The sequence below is a fragment of the Bos mutus genome, chromosome 11, assembly GCF_027580195.1.
Source record: "Bos mutus isolate GX-2022 chromosome 11, NWIPB_WYAK_1.1, whole genome shotgun sequence".
NCBI classification, from domain to species: Eukaryota; Metazoa; Chordata; class Mammalia; order Artiodactyla; family Bovidae; genus Bos; species Bos mutus.
The window spans coordinates 39,056,155-39,073,370 of record NC_091627.1 but is presented as its reverse complement, the minus strand read 5'-3'; the positions used below and the strand labels follow the sequence as shown (position 1 = coordinate 39,073,370).

The following is a 17,216-nucleotide window of genomic DNA, read 5'->3' as shown; positions in this document are numbered from 1 at the left end:
CCACAATATAACTTACTTGCATTGTTGGAAATAATGCAATACTCACTACACAACAGAAATTAAAAACATATGAAACCATGCCAATTGCTTTCCTCCTAACAGTAAAAGTTTTTTACTTTTTATAAACATATATAAAGGCAGATTGATAAATGAATGGGAAGGAAATAGCTATCATTTTATCCAGAGAGCACTTCTCCAATTGCTTACAAGCTCCACTTTTTATTCCATATTTCAATTACATATCCATGCTCCATATTCAAATATTTTTTGAAATACGGAAAAGGAAATGTGGCTGCATAACAGCATTCTTTATGAAAAAATACATGTGTGAACTTTGGTGTTTGAGTCAATGAATCATGTTAATATGAAGATCACAAACGTGTCTTTTCAACTGTGGGAAAAATCTCCTGTATACATGCTAACCAAAAAGACAGTAATAAATTTTGTCTGGTTAAATGACCTATAACCTGGCAACTTTTCTTATATTATTACAAGATTAGTTTTGATCTCTGGGATGCTTGTTAAAGCTAGCTAATAAAGCTTCTACGTCATTTTTTGAAGTGAGATAGAACAGTTTAACCATGGATAATGAGAGAAACTTAATAAAGACTTCTTTCACTCATCCAAAAAATTAAAGAACTTATTTTTCCTTAAATCCACTCCAATGAAAAGTGGCCTCGTAATTTCTAGGGAAATTATTTCTTGGCCTTTAAAAGTACTCAGTAAATACTTACTGATAGTGAATTGAAGAGGATTTAAAGAAAACTTTTCACTAGAAGTAAAGCTAAATTTTATGTAAAAAATGTGGCCTGTGGAAAAAATGATTCATGCTGGTGTGGCAGCCCTGGGCTTTGCTGCAGAGCAACACAGAGCAAAAGAGAGATGAAAGATTGGGCTCAATTCTATGGGAAGGCAACACAGCATATCCATTCATTCAAACCACGCTGGGCATAACTCTGTCTCCTGCAAAACACAGCAAGTGCTGTAAGCACTAGGGACAGAGATTTTTAGCTTGCTGTTTATCAAAGGATCCTGTAAAAGGACTCTTTGTTCTACAATTAATAGACTGCCAGATATGACAGAAACTTTAGATTTGGAGTATATGTTATTTTACTATTCACCCATCCTAAACACCCTTCTTTTGCAACTATCAACAACTTAAAGTTGCTGATCACTGTATACCCTGTAAATGTGCTGGAAACACACAAGTCTAAAAGACTTGGGTAAGTATAATATTTACAGAGCATAACATCAGAAAAAGTAGAGCCTTTGTTTTATCTAATGATCCTTTTTAAAGTAATTGGGAAGTTGGAGTGAAGACATGACTTTTGAATATAATGTAATATTTCTTCTTTTTAAAAGCAACAGTGATGAATAAACTTTTAGCATCAAAAATGTTTACTGACAACTAAACATTGGCTACAATCTTAGTACAATACAATATTTAACACAACAACAAACATGTATATACTTCAAATATTGGCAAACTGCTTAAAAATGTAATTCGCAGCAAGATTTGGGTAACTTATTCACAGTTCAGAAATAGTCATTAGACTGAGAAGACATGAGGAAGAAATGACTAAGTGGCTCAGTAAACTAAACATTCATCTTAAAGAACAGAAAACTGAAACAAAGCCAGGATGACTCTAAAACTTCCAGCTCAAAAGAAATATAACTTAAACAAATATGAAAAGTTTTATTTAAGCAAAAAAAAAAAAAATTTCTACTGCAGAACAGTTTTAAAAGGCTAACAGGATCATTTTTATATTCATTCTGAAAATTAGTATAGTAAGAAAGGTAATTTAAGATTTCTTAAAAAGTTCTCATTAGCCATTATTTATCGTATATTCCATAACATTGATATCAAGTTATTACAGACTCACAAGTTAATATGGCATAACTTGACAGTTTTGCTAGTTAACTATGATTTTATTTTAACTGCGGATACTATCAGTTCAAAGCTAGTACTATCCATCCTATTGGTTATCATCACAGATCTAAAGAGAGTTAAATTCGTCAAGCTAGAGAAACACTGTCATATTAACAATCTTTAAATACTCCGGGAAAAAATGATTTAATTGTTACAATTTTTAACTTGAGGCTCTAACACAAGAAAACAAAGTAATCTGAAATACATTTTCACAGGTAAAACACTACCTGGTATTCCAATATAAAAAAAAATCTATTAAATATGTGGATATAACACTTTTTTATCTACCTTTACCATTCCCTTCAATTTCTTTGGCCTTCATAAATTCAATGTGAGCTGTGATTTCTTTTTAAATAAACACTTTCAATGACATTGTTCTCTTTAGAAAAATCACTTAAGCTGTAGCATATAATAATTAACCTCAGTCTTTCCCTTTTACTGCTATAGTATATAGCCTAATTAGAAAGAGAGAGAGAGACAAAGGAAACTGAACCCAAAGGACTTCTTAAAATATGTTTGCTGAAGTCAACATTTCAGATAGTTTTCCCTCTTTCAAGAGTTACTAGAAATATGTCAAAGGAATATAACCAAGGAGCTAAAGGGGTTCCTTTCCTCTCATCCTCATAATTAACTCAGGTCAAGAGATCTGTATTCAAAAGGTTAAAACAGTATCATCTCAGAAACATCTTTCTAAGAACCTTAAAGAAAATCTTTATTAGCTCTCTAACCAACAGTCTCACCTACGTGTCACCTGTGTCAGTTCCCTTTTAGTTGTGTTGCTTGTTTTCACCTTGTATCTAACAACTGCTGTTCCTTACAGTACTACAGACACATGGATTTATAGCCTGTGGTAACAGTTAACTCTGCAAAATGCACTTCACCTCTTAGGAACATGATATACACCAAAACCTGAACCATCATTTCAATGAACAAATTCACTCCCAACATTTAAAAGCTCAACTCCATTTTTCCACTCTCTCACCCTGTACCTTCCAATGATCCTAGTCTCCAGGAGCGGTAAGTACACAAGGAGACAAGTGGACTTTAAACAGGATGTATTTTTCAGTTTCTGGCACAGTGACTTTCACATAATACACTGTTGACAGAGTTATAACAAGCCAAAGACAGTTAACATTAACTTTCCTTCAACTATTTATTCCTATGGCATAGGTGATTTAAACAGACGGAAGAGCTGACTGATGTCAAAGTAACAATCATTTACTGTGCCACGTGTCAGATGCTAACATGATCCTTGGCCTAAAAAGGATTCATGGCCTGGGTAAAGAGTACTAAGTTATACAAAAGTGAATTTAATTTTAAATGTATTACAAGAAAGAATTTCTTATATGAAGGACTCCTTTTGTAGAATATCTTTCCCCCAAAATGATTTTCTTATACTTATTACATTGGTTTTATCTGAGCATCCACACTTACTAGCAGTTTGCCTCATTACATTATTTTGTGTTCATAATTCATAAAAGCATCTAAAAATCACTACATTAAACAGTGTAGGGAGCAAGAAAAAGGGGTAGGGAAGAAAAACGATGTTTGTTTGGAAAATACCACTTCTTTTTTTCTTACTACTGGTTTTTGAGATTTGATTTAGAACTTATCCTAGCTTGAAGTGTATCTGTGTGTGTCTGTGAGAGAAAGACACACACACACACACACAAACACACACACACAAAGAGGGAGAGGAAACAGACTGAAAACTAATGACTGACTTCACATATCAGTTTCACTTAGAAAGCTAATCTGAACTTCAGAAATGCTACAAATCCATACAAATCATGTGCATAAAAATGCTAAAATAACATAGTTAAGGATGACACTACACACAGACTAAAACTAGCAGGCCTACACAAAATAATATTACAAACAATTAAAATAGATAAATTTATACCTGCAGTAGCTATATAATGACATGAATAATAATCCTATTTTAAAAACAGGTTTCTAGTCTCAATCTAAGAGTCTTTCTGAATTACCTCAAAATATGCCAGTGCTTTCTCTAACGCTAACACAAGGCAGAATTCTATGCTTCTCTGACAACAGCTACTAGAAGTTCAAACACAGAAAATGGGAAAGGCTCAGCTAACTTTATTAGGCTAATTACCTTTGCAATTTAAAAATGAAAACTTTTGAAGGAAAAGGACTTAACCAAAACATAAACACACTGCCCTGTGATGCCCAAGATGTTGCTAGAAAGCTCCGTGAAGAAATTATTATTCACAACTTTTTGGGTGTCAAACTAGTATTCTACTCTAAATTTTTTAATCTAAGTTGTTAAGTTTCCATTTCTGACACTAGCCAGCTAAAGGCACCTCAATATCCCTTTTATATTTATATTTTCTTCATTCCTAAGTATATTTCAGGGGTAAAACACAGAATATTCAGAGAGAAAAATACCTAGAAAGTAATACTAAAAATTTTATATAATCCTTCACTACTATCACTGTAAAGCTGATAGCTTTTTCTAATTTTAGCCCATCATATACATTTAGCCAAATTTTAGTCAAAAGACTTGCAAATCTTCCAAATAACTGCAAGGAGTTTCCAAATTGGCATGCAGGTACTAGAGTTTGATTCAACAAAGCAGTAAAGGGAAGTTAAAATTAACTGTAAGGAATTCTTCTCTGGGACAAAACTGAAGAGAATTCTGAACATCAGTATTTGACATATTTGATAGCAACTCTCTGTGGTGATTTCAAAGAACAAGATAGAATGTCCTTCAGCAGTAATTTTTAAAAAGAAACTACAGATACAAGGAAACCAAAACCATTTTTAGGAGATTAAAAAAAAAAAACAAGAAGTAGGATATCCAACTTATCTGTATCCCATCTTCAAATTTAATATCATATTGTCAGCTGTTCAAAGCAGCTCAGATTTAAAGTCTGTGCTATGAAATTGCACAAGCATTCTCTGTTAAGAGCTGGAGAAAACCAATGCACTACTATACTTCTTAGCTTCCTAAGAAACCTTGATCTACAGATAACAGGCAATAAATCTGAGAGACTAAGATTAACTCAGAAATCCCATGAAGAAGTTTTCAGTTTTTAAGTTTCATAGACTGATTTAAAAACAAACAATAAATTTCAAAATAATCATGGCATTTTTTCTTTATAACTTAGCAAAACCTTAATTAAATATCCAAGTACACTGTCACCGGCTTTAAATATTCCAATTAAACACACTTTCATTGGCCTGAATGAAATGTCAATGTATGCTGAAACAAATGCCAATTATTTTAATAACACACAATCCTTTCAGTTTGAAGTGGAGGGTCCCAAAATCCAACTCTCAGCATCCTTTAAAGAAAATGAGAGCTAAATCTCTCTGATACCGATACCAACATAGATTCCACTATTCAAACTCCCCCACAAATCACTGGAAAAATATGAGGTAATTTCACAAAAATCACAAATTGAATGGAATAATTATAACTGATATATAAATAAGGATTTACTAAAAAAGGCTTAAAGGGGTGATATCTTAAATCAAGTTTTAAATACAAAGGTGTCTTGTGTTGCTTAATCGCCCAGTTTCAGATGCTCCTTATTCTACGGTTACAGATTTGGCAAGATTCCGAGGGAAATCAACCTGCAAAAAAAAAAAAAGTAAGATTTGAGAGATGATACAAACTGGGGTGGCAGTTGCCATCAACAAATTATTTTTGCTTATACAAACATAAGAACAGGGACTGTCCTGGTGGTCCAGGGGCTAAGACTCTGCACTCCCAATGTAGGGGGCTGGGTTTGATCCCTGCTCGAGGACTATATGCTGCATGCCAACTGATTTGCCATCTGCATGCCAACTGAGAGTTCACATGCTGCAACAGAAGATCCTGCATGCCACAACTAAGAGCTGGTACAGCCAAATAAATGACCAAAGAAACCCCATGAAAATAGAAAACAACTTGTTCATTAACCATCTTTACTAGAGACTACAAAGAATTCGATTAGAAATATAGTGATATAATGCATCTTAAAACGACCTGAAATCAATTCAGAACAAGAATTCCAAAGGACCCAGTTCAGCACATGGAAAACTTCTGTGGTCCTCTATGAGCTGGCATCCCTCTCCCGGGACACTAGAAATGTATAAGAGTGCGATGTTTTTGTTTGTTTTTCAGCATTCACTGTCTGTATATTTATTTTTTTATACAAAACACAATAGAAGGATACATTTTAGTAAATTTTTAGCTATATGTGATTTTGGAATAGATTCTTTAGATTAACCAAAAGTTGAGCAGAAGGAGCCCTTTTGACTTGAATCTATATTAAAATCTTTTAAATACAGATTAATCCATTTTTCTGCCCTCAGAAAATGTGGAACAGTAAGTACAATTGGACCCTCAAGATTAAAGCTCAGAGGCAGTGATGCAGTCCTAACAGAAAAATAATAGTGACTGCCACAGAGACTGTTAAGAGTAGAATGTTTTGATTGTCACTGTGGTTGTCACAATGAATGAGGGACTAGGAATGCTGAGAGTCCTTCAATGTGTGAGGAAGTCCCAAAGAATTTCCAAGAGCTACCCCACTGAGAAACACAGAAAGAAAACAGGTGGAGAGTCCCCAGGGAGGTAATCTCCCCTGATGGAGCTTATGTCCAAAACTCCTTCAGGTTCGATGGGTGTGAAAATGTCAGGATGTAACTGACAAAACTGGGCCATGGAACTACAGCAGGTGACAGATGTATGTATGATGGAATTATCAAATTCTATTGCTAAAAATTTGGAAGGAAACTCAATTTCCACAGTGGTCCGTCACTTACATCATAACCTCTCAGCACAGCCAGGTGGAAGGCCAGCAGCTGTAAAGGGATCACGCTGAGAATGCCCTGCAGGCAGTCCACTGAGTGGGGCACCTTGATTGTTCTTTTTGTGTTCTTAATGGTCTCAGTGTCTTCCTTGTCACAGATCACCACAGGCCGTCCCTGGGAAAGAGATCACAGGCACGATCACTGGTTAAGTAAAGGCAGGGCTGTAACACGTGAACATGCATGTTTTGCACTGCTCAATTCAATGTGGCCTCATTGACATCAGTTCAGTCGCTCAGTCGTGTCTTGACTCTGTGCGACCCTATGGACTGCAGCACGCCAGGCCTCCCTGTCCATCACCAACTCCTGGAGTTCACTCAGACTCATGTTCATTGAGTCGGTGATGCCATCCAACCATCTCATCCTCTGTCGTGCCCTTCTCCTCCCACTTCAATCTTTCCCAACATCAGGGTCTTTTCAAATGAGTCAGCTCTTCGCATAAGGTGGCCAAAGTATTGGTGTTTCAGCTTCAACTTCAGTCCTTTCAATGAATATTCAGGACTGATTTCCTTTAGATGGACTGGTTGGATTTCATTATATTCCAACTCTCACATCCATACATGACTACTGGAAAAACCACAGCCTTGACTAGATGGACATTTGTTGGCAAAGTAATGTCTCTGCTTTTTAACATGCTAAGTTCGTCATAACTTTTCTTCCAAGGAGTAAGCGTCTTTTAATTTCATGGCTGCAGTCACCATCTGCAGTGATTTTGGAGCCAAAAAAACTAGTCTGTCACTGTTTCCCCATCTATCTGCCATTCAGTGATGGGACTGGATGCCATGATCTTAGTTTTCTGAATGTTGAGCTCTAAGCCAACTTTTTTACTCTTCTCTTTCACTTTCATCAAGAGGCTCTTTAGTTCTTCACTTTCTGCCATAAGGTGGTGTCATCTGCATATCTGAGGTTATTGATATTTCTCCCAGCATTCTTGATTCCAGCTTGTGCTTCCTCCAGCCCAGAGTTTCTCATGATGTACTCTGCATATAAGTTAAATAAGCAGGGTGACAATGTACAGCCTTGACATACTCCTTTCCCGATTTGGAACCAGTCTGTTGTTCCATGTCCAGTTCTAACTGTTGCTTACTGACCTGCATACAGATTTCTCAAGAGGCAGGTCAGGTGGTCTGGTATTCCCATCTCTTTCAGAATTTTCCACACTGATTTAAACTTATTTAAGCTTATTTAAACTCACAATCCCATGTGGTAAGTCTCATGCATAAGTCAAGGAAATAGAAGCTCTGTGGTAGTGGTCCCCAATCTTTTTGGCACCATGGACTAGTTTTGTGGAAGACAATTTTTCCACAGACCTGGGTGGGTGGGGGAGGGTTGGGATGGTTTCAGGATGATTCTCGTAATGCAACCAAGATCCCTTGCACGTGCAGCCTGTGTCCTCACAGTAGCCCCCGACTTACCTGCCTAGCAACCACTTGCTGTAGAGCATTCTGACACTTGGCGTAGGTGTGATCTCTCATGATGATCATGATGACAGGCATCAACTTATCCACCAAAGCCAGAGGGCCATGTTTCAACTCACCAGCAAGGATACCTTCAGAGTGCATGTAAGTGATTTCTTTGATTTTCTAAGAGGAAAGAACTAGATTAGTCTTCAGTCTGTTTTTCAAAAACCCATTCTTACATAAATATTACACAAGATATCTGCTGTTGGAAATCCCTGTCTTATTTATCAGACAGTATTAAAGGATCTGTGATGTACAAACAGAGCTAATACATTTACTGATCATTATTTCTATAATGTTAACAAGCAGCTGGGAATTTTAGAGCTCCAAAAGGACTTTTTGAAGATTTTAGGTTATCACAAGTGTACTCGTATTTCTTTGTAACTGTTTTCCTAATTGTTTCATATTTCACCTCAAATCTCACACCTAGAGAATATATTATTTATTTTATTCACATGTGGACAAAACATTAACCCAAGTTACTTTCTAAACCCAAGTTCTCATGCTGAAGTGTACTTCCTTGATTTTCAATTTCTGAATTAAGTATTCTGTTATACTTTCTCAAGGTAAACAAATCAGAATGTGTAAATATAAAGGCACTTTTGTCAAAGTTCCATCTATTTCATTCAGTCTGAAAATATGACTATGTGCCAGGTTCATGAGTCAACAGACTACAACTGGAAATGAGAAGACTTACCAGGGCCCCTTCAAGACAAGTAGCATAATGATAGCCACGGCCCATTATCAAGACTGACTTTTGGTGATAAAGTTCTGTTGCCAGTTTCTGAATTTCATCATCCATGCTCAAAACTTCCTTAATCAAATCTGTTAAGAAGTAATATTAGCAAAATCTATGAAACAAGGACAATATACTAAACAATATAATAATAACATATGGGTCAGTTCAGTCGCTCAGTCATGTCCGACTCTTTGCGACCCCATGAATTGCAGCATGCCAGGACTCCTGTCTATCACCAACTCCCAGAGTTCACCCAAACTCTTGTCCATCAAGTTGGTGACGCCATCCAGCCATCTCATCCTCTGTCGTCCCCTTCTCCTCCTACCCCCAAATCCTCCCAGCGTCAGAGTCTTTTCCAATGAGTCAACTCTTCGCATGAGGTGGCCAAAGTACTGGAGTTTCAGCTTTAGCATCATTCCTTCCAAAGAAATCCCAGGGATGATCTCCTTCAGAATGGACTGGTTGGATCTCCTTGCAGTCCAAGGGACTCTCAAGAGTCTTCTCCAACACCACAGTTCAAAAGCATCAATTCTTCAGCGCTCAGCTTTCTTTACAGTCCAACTCTCACATCCATACATGACCACTGGAAAAACCATAGCCTTGACTAGATGGACCTTTGTTGGCAAAGTAATGTCTCTGTTTTTGAATATGCTATCTAGGTTGGTCATAACTTTCCTTCTAAGGAGTAAGCGTCTTTTAATTTCATGGCTGCAATCACCATCTGCAGTGATTTTGGAGCCCAAAAAAGTAAAGTCTGACACTGTTTCCACATCTTTTTCCCATGAAGTGATGGGACCAGATGCCATAATCTTTGTTTCCTGAATGTTGAGCTTTAAGCCAACTTTTTCACTCTCCTCTTTCACTTTCATCAAGATGCTTTTTAGTTCCTCTTCACTTTCTGCCATAAGGGTGGTGTCATCTGCATATCTGAGGTTATTGATGTTTCTCCCAGCAATCTTGATTCCAGCTTGTGCTTCTTCCAGCCCATACGGGTAACAATCGGTAAAACACCAATGTTTCTAATCTTCTGTGCTATCAGTGCGGGGTTTTTAAATGAACAGGTACAAAGTAAAAAGATACTACTGACTAAATAGGTACAAGCCACAGCTTCACCCATCCCCCACTCCCTCAGACAATAACTACTGTGTGTGTAAGGGTCTTCATACCAGGCAGCCGCTTCAATCCAAGCATGATCTCTTTGCGTCTCTCCTGCATGGAGATCCTGTCATCACACATCATAAGAGCAAACATCACAAGAGATACAAACTGGCTGGTGTATGCCTGAAAGAGCACAAGAATGCGCAGAATTAGCTGCACTGCATTTTAAGAACTTGGAATTAACTTAAAAAAAAAAAAAAAGATGAAAATAAACAAAAAATTTCCACTGAGGTTACAGGATTGTGAATATCTTAAAGACCTGCAATCACAGTGCCCAGACCCTCTTCATTCCTGTTAGCTGTACATGAATATGAGATATGCCTATTTTACCACATTCTTTGCAATGTGGAGAATTATCCTTTTAACAAACTTTTACCAGACAGCTGGACAATAGACTCTCACTACTACTTCATCATACAGCCCTTGAATTCAAAAAATTAAGATTTTTCATGTTAGTCAGTCATTTTATCTATTGAAAATTAATTTCATTATTCTTCACTTGCTTTTTTTTTGACTTGGTTTATTTTCTTTTCAGTTGGTCTTGAAAGATCTCGTTAAATTTCAAATACATTTTCCCAGTTTAGGCTAATCTTTTATAATAGTGTGTATTGACACAAAAGTTTTAATTTTTTAACTTTAGGTCATACTTTCTAGCATAAACAGTCCTTCCACCCTAACATCAATTAAGTATTATTAAATATTCTTAATTCTGTTGGTTCCATTGTCCCTTTCTGTTTTTTTCCTTAGACACTTCCTGTAGCCTAAGTTCTCTGATATACTAGAGCTATGTCACAGAATACAGATCCTGCCTCACATTTTTAGTTTATTTACAAAACAATCGTCCCATCCAGAAACATGGTTTCTATCAATTTGTTAGGAATTTAAAAGTCTAGAAAGTTATATGTTGTTGTTGTTTAGTTGCTTAGTCATGTCTGACTTTTGCAACCCCGGGGACTGTAGCCCACACCAAAGCTTCTCTGTCCATGGGATTACCCAGGCAAGAATACTGGAGTGGGTTGCCATTTCCTACTCCAGGGGATCTTCCCGACCCAGGGATCGAACTCGCATCTCCTGCACTGGCAGGTGGATTCTTCACCACTGAGCCACAGCGAAGCCCATTAAAAAAAAAAAAAAAAAAAAAAAGTTATATAGTTTTCATCTGTTTGACAAACATTTATGAATATCTTACACATTTCTTGGTAGAGTTATTTTTAAGTATTTTAAGTATTTTTATAGCTTCCCTGATGGCTCAGATGGTAAAGAATCTGCACGCAATGCAGGAGACCTGGGTTTGATCCCTGGGTTGGAAAGATCCCCTGGAGAAGGAAATGGCAACCCACTCCAGTACTCTTGCCTGGAGAATCCCATGGACAGAGGAGCCTGGCAGGCTACAGTCCATGGGGTTACAAAGAGTCAGACATGACTGAGTGACTAACACATAGTTGTTAAAAAATAGAATCCCCTCTCCAAACACACACACCCATACATTTCTAAGTAGCCACTGTCAGCTTACAGAGAAAGACTTCTGTATATTTTAAAACTTATTTTTATTGAAGTAATACTTAATGTATCATATTACATAAGCTACAGGAGTACAAAATAGTGATTCATAATTTTTCAAGATTATAGTTGATTTATAGTTATTATAAAATACTGGATATAGTTCCTATATTATACTTTGTGGCATATTTTACACATAATAGCTTGTACCTTTTCATTCTCTACCTCTATATTGCTCCTCTCCTCTTCCCCGTTCCCACTAGTAACTACTAGATCTCTAAATCTGTGACTCGGCTTCTTTTTTGTTATACTCACTAGTTTGCTGTATTTTTTAGATTCCTATATTTTTAGATTCCACATATAGGTGACACAATATATTATTTATCTTTGATTTATTTCATTTAGCATAATATCCTCCAAGTCCACTCATGTTATTTCAAATGGCAAAATTTCATTCATTTTTAATGGCTAAGTAGTATGCCACTGTGTGTGTGGGTGTGTGTGTGTATACGTGAATGGATAAAAAAGAAGTGATTCATATACATATCTGTTTTATCCATTCATCTGTTGATGGACACTTAGGTTACTTTCATAAGTTGGCAACTGTAAATAATGCTGTTATGAACACTGGGGTCCATGTATTTTTTTGAATTAGTATTTTTTATTTTCTTTGGATATATACTCAGAAGAGAAGTTGCTGGATCATCTGATAATTGTCTTTAATTTTTTGAAGATTCTCCATACTGTTTTCCACAGTGACTGTATCAATTTACATTCCTACCAACAAAGTATGAGGATTCTCTTTTCTCTATATCCTCATCAACATTCGTTATTTGTGCCCTTTTTGATGATAGCCATTCTGATAAGTATGAGCTGATTATTTTTGATATTAGTCCTTCATTGGTCATATCATTTGCAAATATTTTTCCTATTAAGCAGGTTGTCTTTTTGTTTTGCTGATGGTTTCCTTTACTGTGCAAAAGCTTTTAAGTATAATTAGGTCCCATTTATTTACTTGTGCTTTTGTTTCCATTATTTTAAAAGGATACAAAAAAAAGTTACTGCAATGTAAGTCAAAGAGTGTTCTACTAGGTTTGCTTCTAGAAATTTTATGATTTCTGGTCTCACTTTTAAGTCTTTCTTTAATCCACTTTTAGTTTAGTTTTGTTTATGGTGTTAGAGAACATTCTAACTCCATTCTTTTGCATGTAACTGTCTTGTTTCCCCAGTACCACTTATTGAAGAGATTGACTTTACTGTATATTCTTGCTTCCTTTGTCATAGGTTAATTGAACTTAAGTGCATGGGTTTATTTCTGGGCTCGCTATTCCATTCCATTGATCTAAGTGTCTGTTTTTGTACCAGTACCATATTGTTTGATTACTATAGCTTTGTAGCATAGTTTGATGTCAGGGAGCATGAATCCTCCAGCTCTGTTCTTCTTTCTCAAGACTGTTTTATCTATTCAAGGTCTTTCGTGTTTTTACACAAATTTTTAAATTACTTGCTCTAGTTCTGTGAAAAACAGCATTGGTATTTTGATAGGCTCTGCATTCAATCTCGGAGAAGGCAATGGCACCCCACTCCAGTACTCTTGCCTGGAAAATCCCATGGATGGAGGAGCCTGGTAGGCTGTAGTCCATGGGGTCGCTAAGAGTCAGACACGATTGAGCGACTTCCCTTTCGCTTTTCACTTTCATGCATTGGAGAAGGAAATGGCAACCCACTCCAGTGTTCTTGCCTGAAGAATCCCAGGGACGGGGAAGCCTGGTGGGCTTCCGTCTATGGGGTCGCACAGAGTCGGACACGACTGAAGTGACTTAGCAGCAGCAGCATTCAATCTGTAGATTGCTTTGGGCAGTTGTTCATTTTAGCAATATTAATTCTTCTAATCCAAGAACACAATGTATTTCCATCCACTTGTGTAATCTTCAATTTTTTCATCACTGTGTTATAGTTTTCAGAGTACAGGTCTTTTCCCCTCCTTAGGTATATTTATTTCTAGGCATCTTATTCTTTTTGAAGCAATGGTAAACGGGATTATTCCCTTAATTTCTTTTCCTGATAGCTAATAGTTAGTGTTTGGAAATGCAACAGATTTCTGTGTATTAGTTTTGTACTCTGCAACTTTGCTAAATTCACTGATGAGCTCTAGCGGTTTTCTAGTGACATCCTTAGGATAGTCTATGTATAATATGTCATCTGCAAACAGTGACAGTCTTACTTCTTTCCAATTTATAGTCCTTTTATTTCTTTTTCTGGTTTGATTGCTATGAATAGGGTCTCAATAATGTGATGAATAAAAATGGTGATAGCAGGCATCTTTGTCTCTTCCTGATCTTAGAGGAAATGCCTTCAGTTTTGCACCATTGAGTATATTGTTATCTATGGGTTTCTCACATATGATCTCTATTATGTTGAGGTGGAGAAGGAAATGGCAACCCACTCCAGTGTTCTTGCCTGGAGAATCCCAGGGACAGCAGAGCCTGGTGGGCTGCCGTCTATGGGGTCACGCAGTCTCGGACATGACTGATGCAACTTAGCAGCAGCAGCAGCAGAGTCTGTCTATGCCCACTTTCCAAAGAGCATTTTCATAAACGGATACTGAATTTCATCAAAAGCTTTTTTTGCATCTACTGAGATGATATCGTTTTTATTCTTCAATTTGTTAATGTGGTGTATCACACTGATTGACTTGCAGATACTGAAAAATCTTTGCCTCCTTGGGGTAAACCCAACGGATCCTGGTGTAAGATTCTTTTAACGTATTATTGAATTTGCTTAGCTAGTATCTTGTTGATTTTTTTGTCTATGTTCTTCAGTGATAATTGGCCTGGAGCTTTTAGTGAATCCAAGAAAAATTAAACTAAGACTAAACTGTCATAATACTATATTTTCAGGGAGTCATTTTTTTAAAGAAATTGAAGTACATACTATAAAGAGATGCTTATTTTCCTATACAAGATCCAACTACCGGGGGAAACTGGGTGAAGAGTACCTGGACTTCTCTATTATCTTTGCAACTTCCTATAAATCTATAGTTATTTCAAAACAAAAAGATTTTAGAAAATGACTTGCCAAAAAAAAACAAACTACTGACATTAAAAAAAAAACATGGCAAATGAAGCAACTGACAAACAACTAATCTCAAAAATATACAAGCAATTCCTATAGCTCAATTCCAGAAAAATAAATGACCCAATCAAAAAATGGGCCAAAGAACTAAATAGACATTTCTCCAAAGAAGATATACAGATGGCTAACAAACACATGAAAAGATGCTCAACCTCACTCATTATCAGAGAAATGCAAATCAAAACCACTATGAGGTACCATTTCATGCCAGTCAGAATGGCTGCCATCCAAAAGTTTACAAGCAATAAATGCTGGAGAGGATGTGGAGAAAAGGGAACCCTCTTACACTGTTGGTGGGAATGCAAACTAGTACAGCCACTATGGAGAACAGTGTGGAGATTCCTTCAAAAACTGGAAATAGAACTGCCTTATGACCCAGCAATTCCACTGCTGGGCATACACACTGAGGAAACCAGAATTGAAAGAGACACGTGTACCCCAATGTTCATCACAGCACTGTTTATAACAGCCAGGACATGGAAGCAACCTAGATGTCCATCAGCAGATGAATGGATAAGAAAGCTGTGGTACATATACACAATGGAGTATTACTCAGCCATTAAAAAGATTACACTTGAATCAGTTCTAATGAAGTGGATGACACTGGAGCCTATTATACAGAGTGAAATACACCAGAAAGAAAAACACCAATACAGTATACTAACGCATATATATGGAATTTAGAAAGATGGTAACAATAACCCTGTATACGAGACAGCAGAAGAGACACTGTTGTATAGAACAGTCTTATGGACTCTGTGGAAGAGGGAGAGGGTGGGATGATTTGGGAGAATGGCATTGAAACATGTATAATATCATATATGAAACAAGTCGCCAGTCCAGGTTCAATGCTCGATACTGGATGCTTGGGGCTGGTGCACTGGGACAACCCAGAGGGATGGTATGGGAAGGGAGGAGGGAGGAGGGTTCAGGATGGGGAACACATGTATACCTGTGGTGGATTCATTTTGATATATGGCAAAACCAATACAATATTGTAAAGTTAAAAATAAAATTAAATTTAAAAAAATAAAAATAACTAAAATAAAAAATTAAAATTAAAAAAATGAATAAATTTCAAAGCTTCATATTAAATGCAAGAAGCCAGATACAAAAGACATGTATTATTACAATTCCATTTATAAGAAATTTCTATAAAATTAAATATGAAATAATATAGCAAGAGAAAGTAATACTTGCCTGAAGCTGAGGCTGAGGGGTAGAAGTGGAAATTGACTAGGCACAAAGGAACTTTTTCAAGTAATTAAGTCTTCTAAAATTAGGCTATGGTGATAAACAGCCAAATCTACTAAAAGTATAACTTAAAATTTGTGAATACTCTGATATGAAAATTATACCTCAGTAAAGCTTTAGAAAAAAGTTAACAGCAGAATCTAAGTGATGGGTATAGAGGTGTTAAATGCAAAATTCTTTTAATTCTGCTAATAAGTTTGAAAATTATAATAAAACACTGAGGAAAATTATCTTTTCATGAATGACAGAATTAGAAATTCAAAAATAAATTATTTCTCCTGGCAGTTCATAGTTAACAAAGATTCAATAAAAAGATAAATCAACAGCTCCTGTTCACTGCTATGATCCCACATCCCACACATGCCATGCTGAAGCCCTTGATTCAAATGTGTCTGAATGAAGGGTCTGGGATTCTAACCCCTGATCAAAAGCTGTCGGTCTGGACACTTTCCAAGAATCCACAAACTGCTGCTGAGGGAGGCTGTTTATTCATTCAGGTAACAGAAACCCAAGAACAAATATCCTACATGTTTTAATTACCACATGGAGAAAATTCAGACTTCAGTTTTCTGTTAACTATAGTGTTAGCAATATCGAAGTAACCAAGAAACAAAAACCTCACTTGGAGTGTTTACTTGAAAATTGGAATGTTTACTTGAAAATTGTAACTTTTCCACAAAAAAAACTCTCCATGGGGTTCTTTAAATGAAAAAAAGAATCCAAATGTTATTTGTATATGTTAACATCATACTATACACATCTTTAACATAAATCCACCAATACCTAAGCATCTTATTCAACAATCAGCAATAAATATTAGATTAAGCAGAACAATAGACAAGAAACTGAAATTTTGAAGTCACAAAGAATAATACATGTGTGGAGAACATTTCCTGCATTTATACAACTTCCTAAGATTCCTATTTTTATTACTAGTACTAAAATTATGCATATCCTAATTTCAAAGAGCAAAGTAGTCTCACTAGGCCTCAACAAAAATAAAGGTGCTTTTAAATCTCCACAAATGTATGGTATATTTAAAGAAAAAACAGATAGTGTCATATATTACTCTTTTTTTAATATCACCAAGTTTTATACTAAAAGTGTATTTCTCTTTACAAACCTTCAAAGGTAGTGTGCATATTTTGGCACATTTATTAGGACAGTATAAATACGTAAATAAAGACGTCAAAAATTATTAGAATTAAACTGGATGCTTCTG

At 36.1% G+C, this 17,216-nt stretch overlaps 1 protein-coding gene across 2 annotated transcripts in view; it reads right to left on the bottom strand.

The window, feature by feature from the left end:
* Positions 1-1,380: 1,380 nt before the first annotated feature.
* The window catches only part of GFPT1 (glutamine--fructose-6-phosphate transaminase 1), a 62,453-nt gene continuing 46,617 nt past the window's right edge, over positions 1,381-17,216 (bottom strand). For both annotated transcript variants that reach the window (XM_070379346.1, XM_070379347.1), the window contains 5 exons: positions 10,114-10,228; positions 8,906-9,033; positions 8,164-8,331; positions 6,704-6,865; positions 1,381-5,530 (listed from right to left, as the gene is read on the bottom strand). In XM_070379346.1, the coding sequence (XP_070235447.1) occupies positions 5,486-5,530; positions 6,704-6,865; positions 8,164-8,331; positions 8,906-9,033; positions 10,114-10,228 (618 nt within the window). In that variant the 3' untranslated portion in view covers positions 1,381-5,485. The remainder of the gene's footprint in view (positions 5,531-6,703; positions 6,866-8,163; positions 8,332-8,905; positions 9,034-10,113; positions 10,229-17,216) is intronic.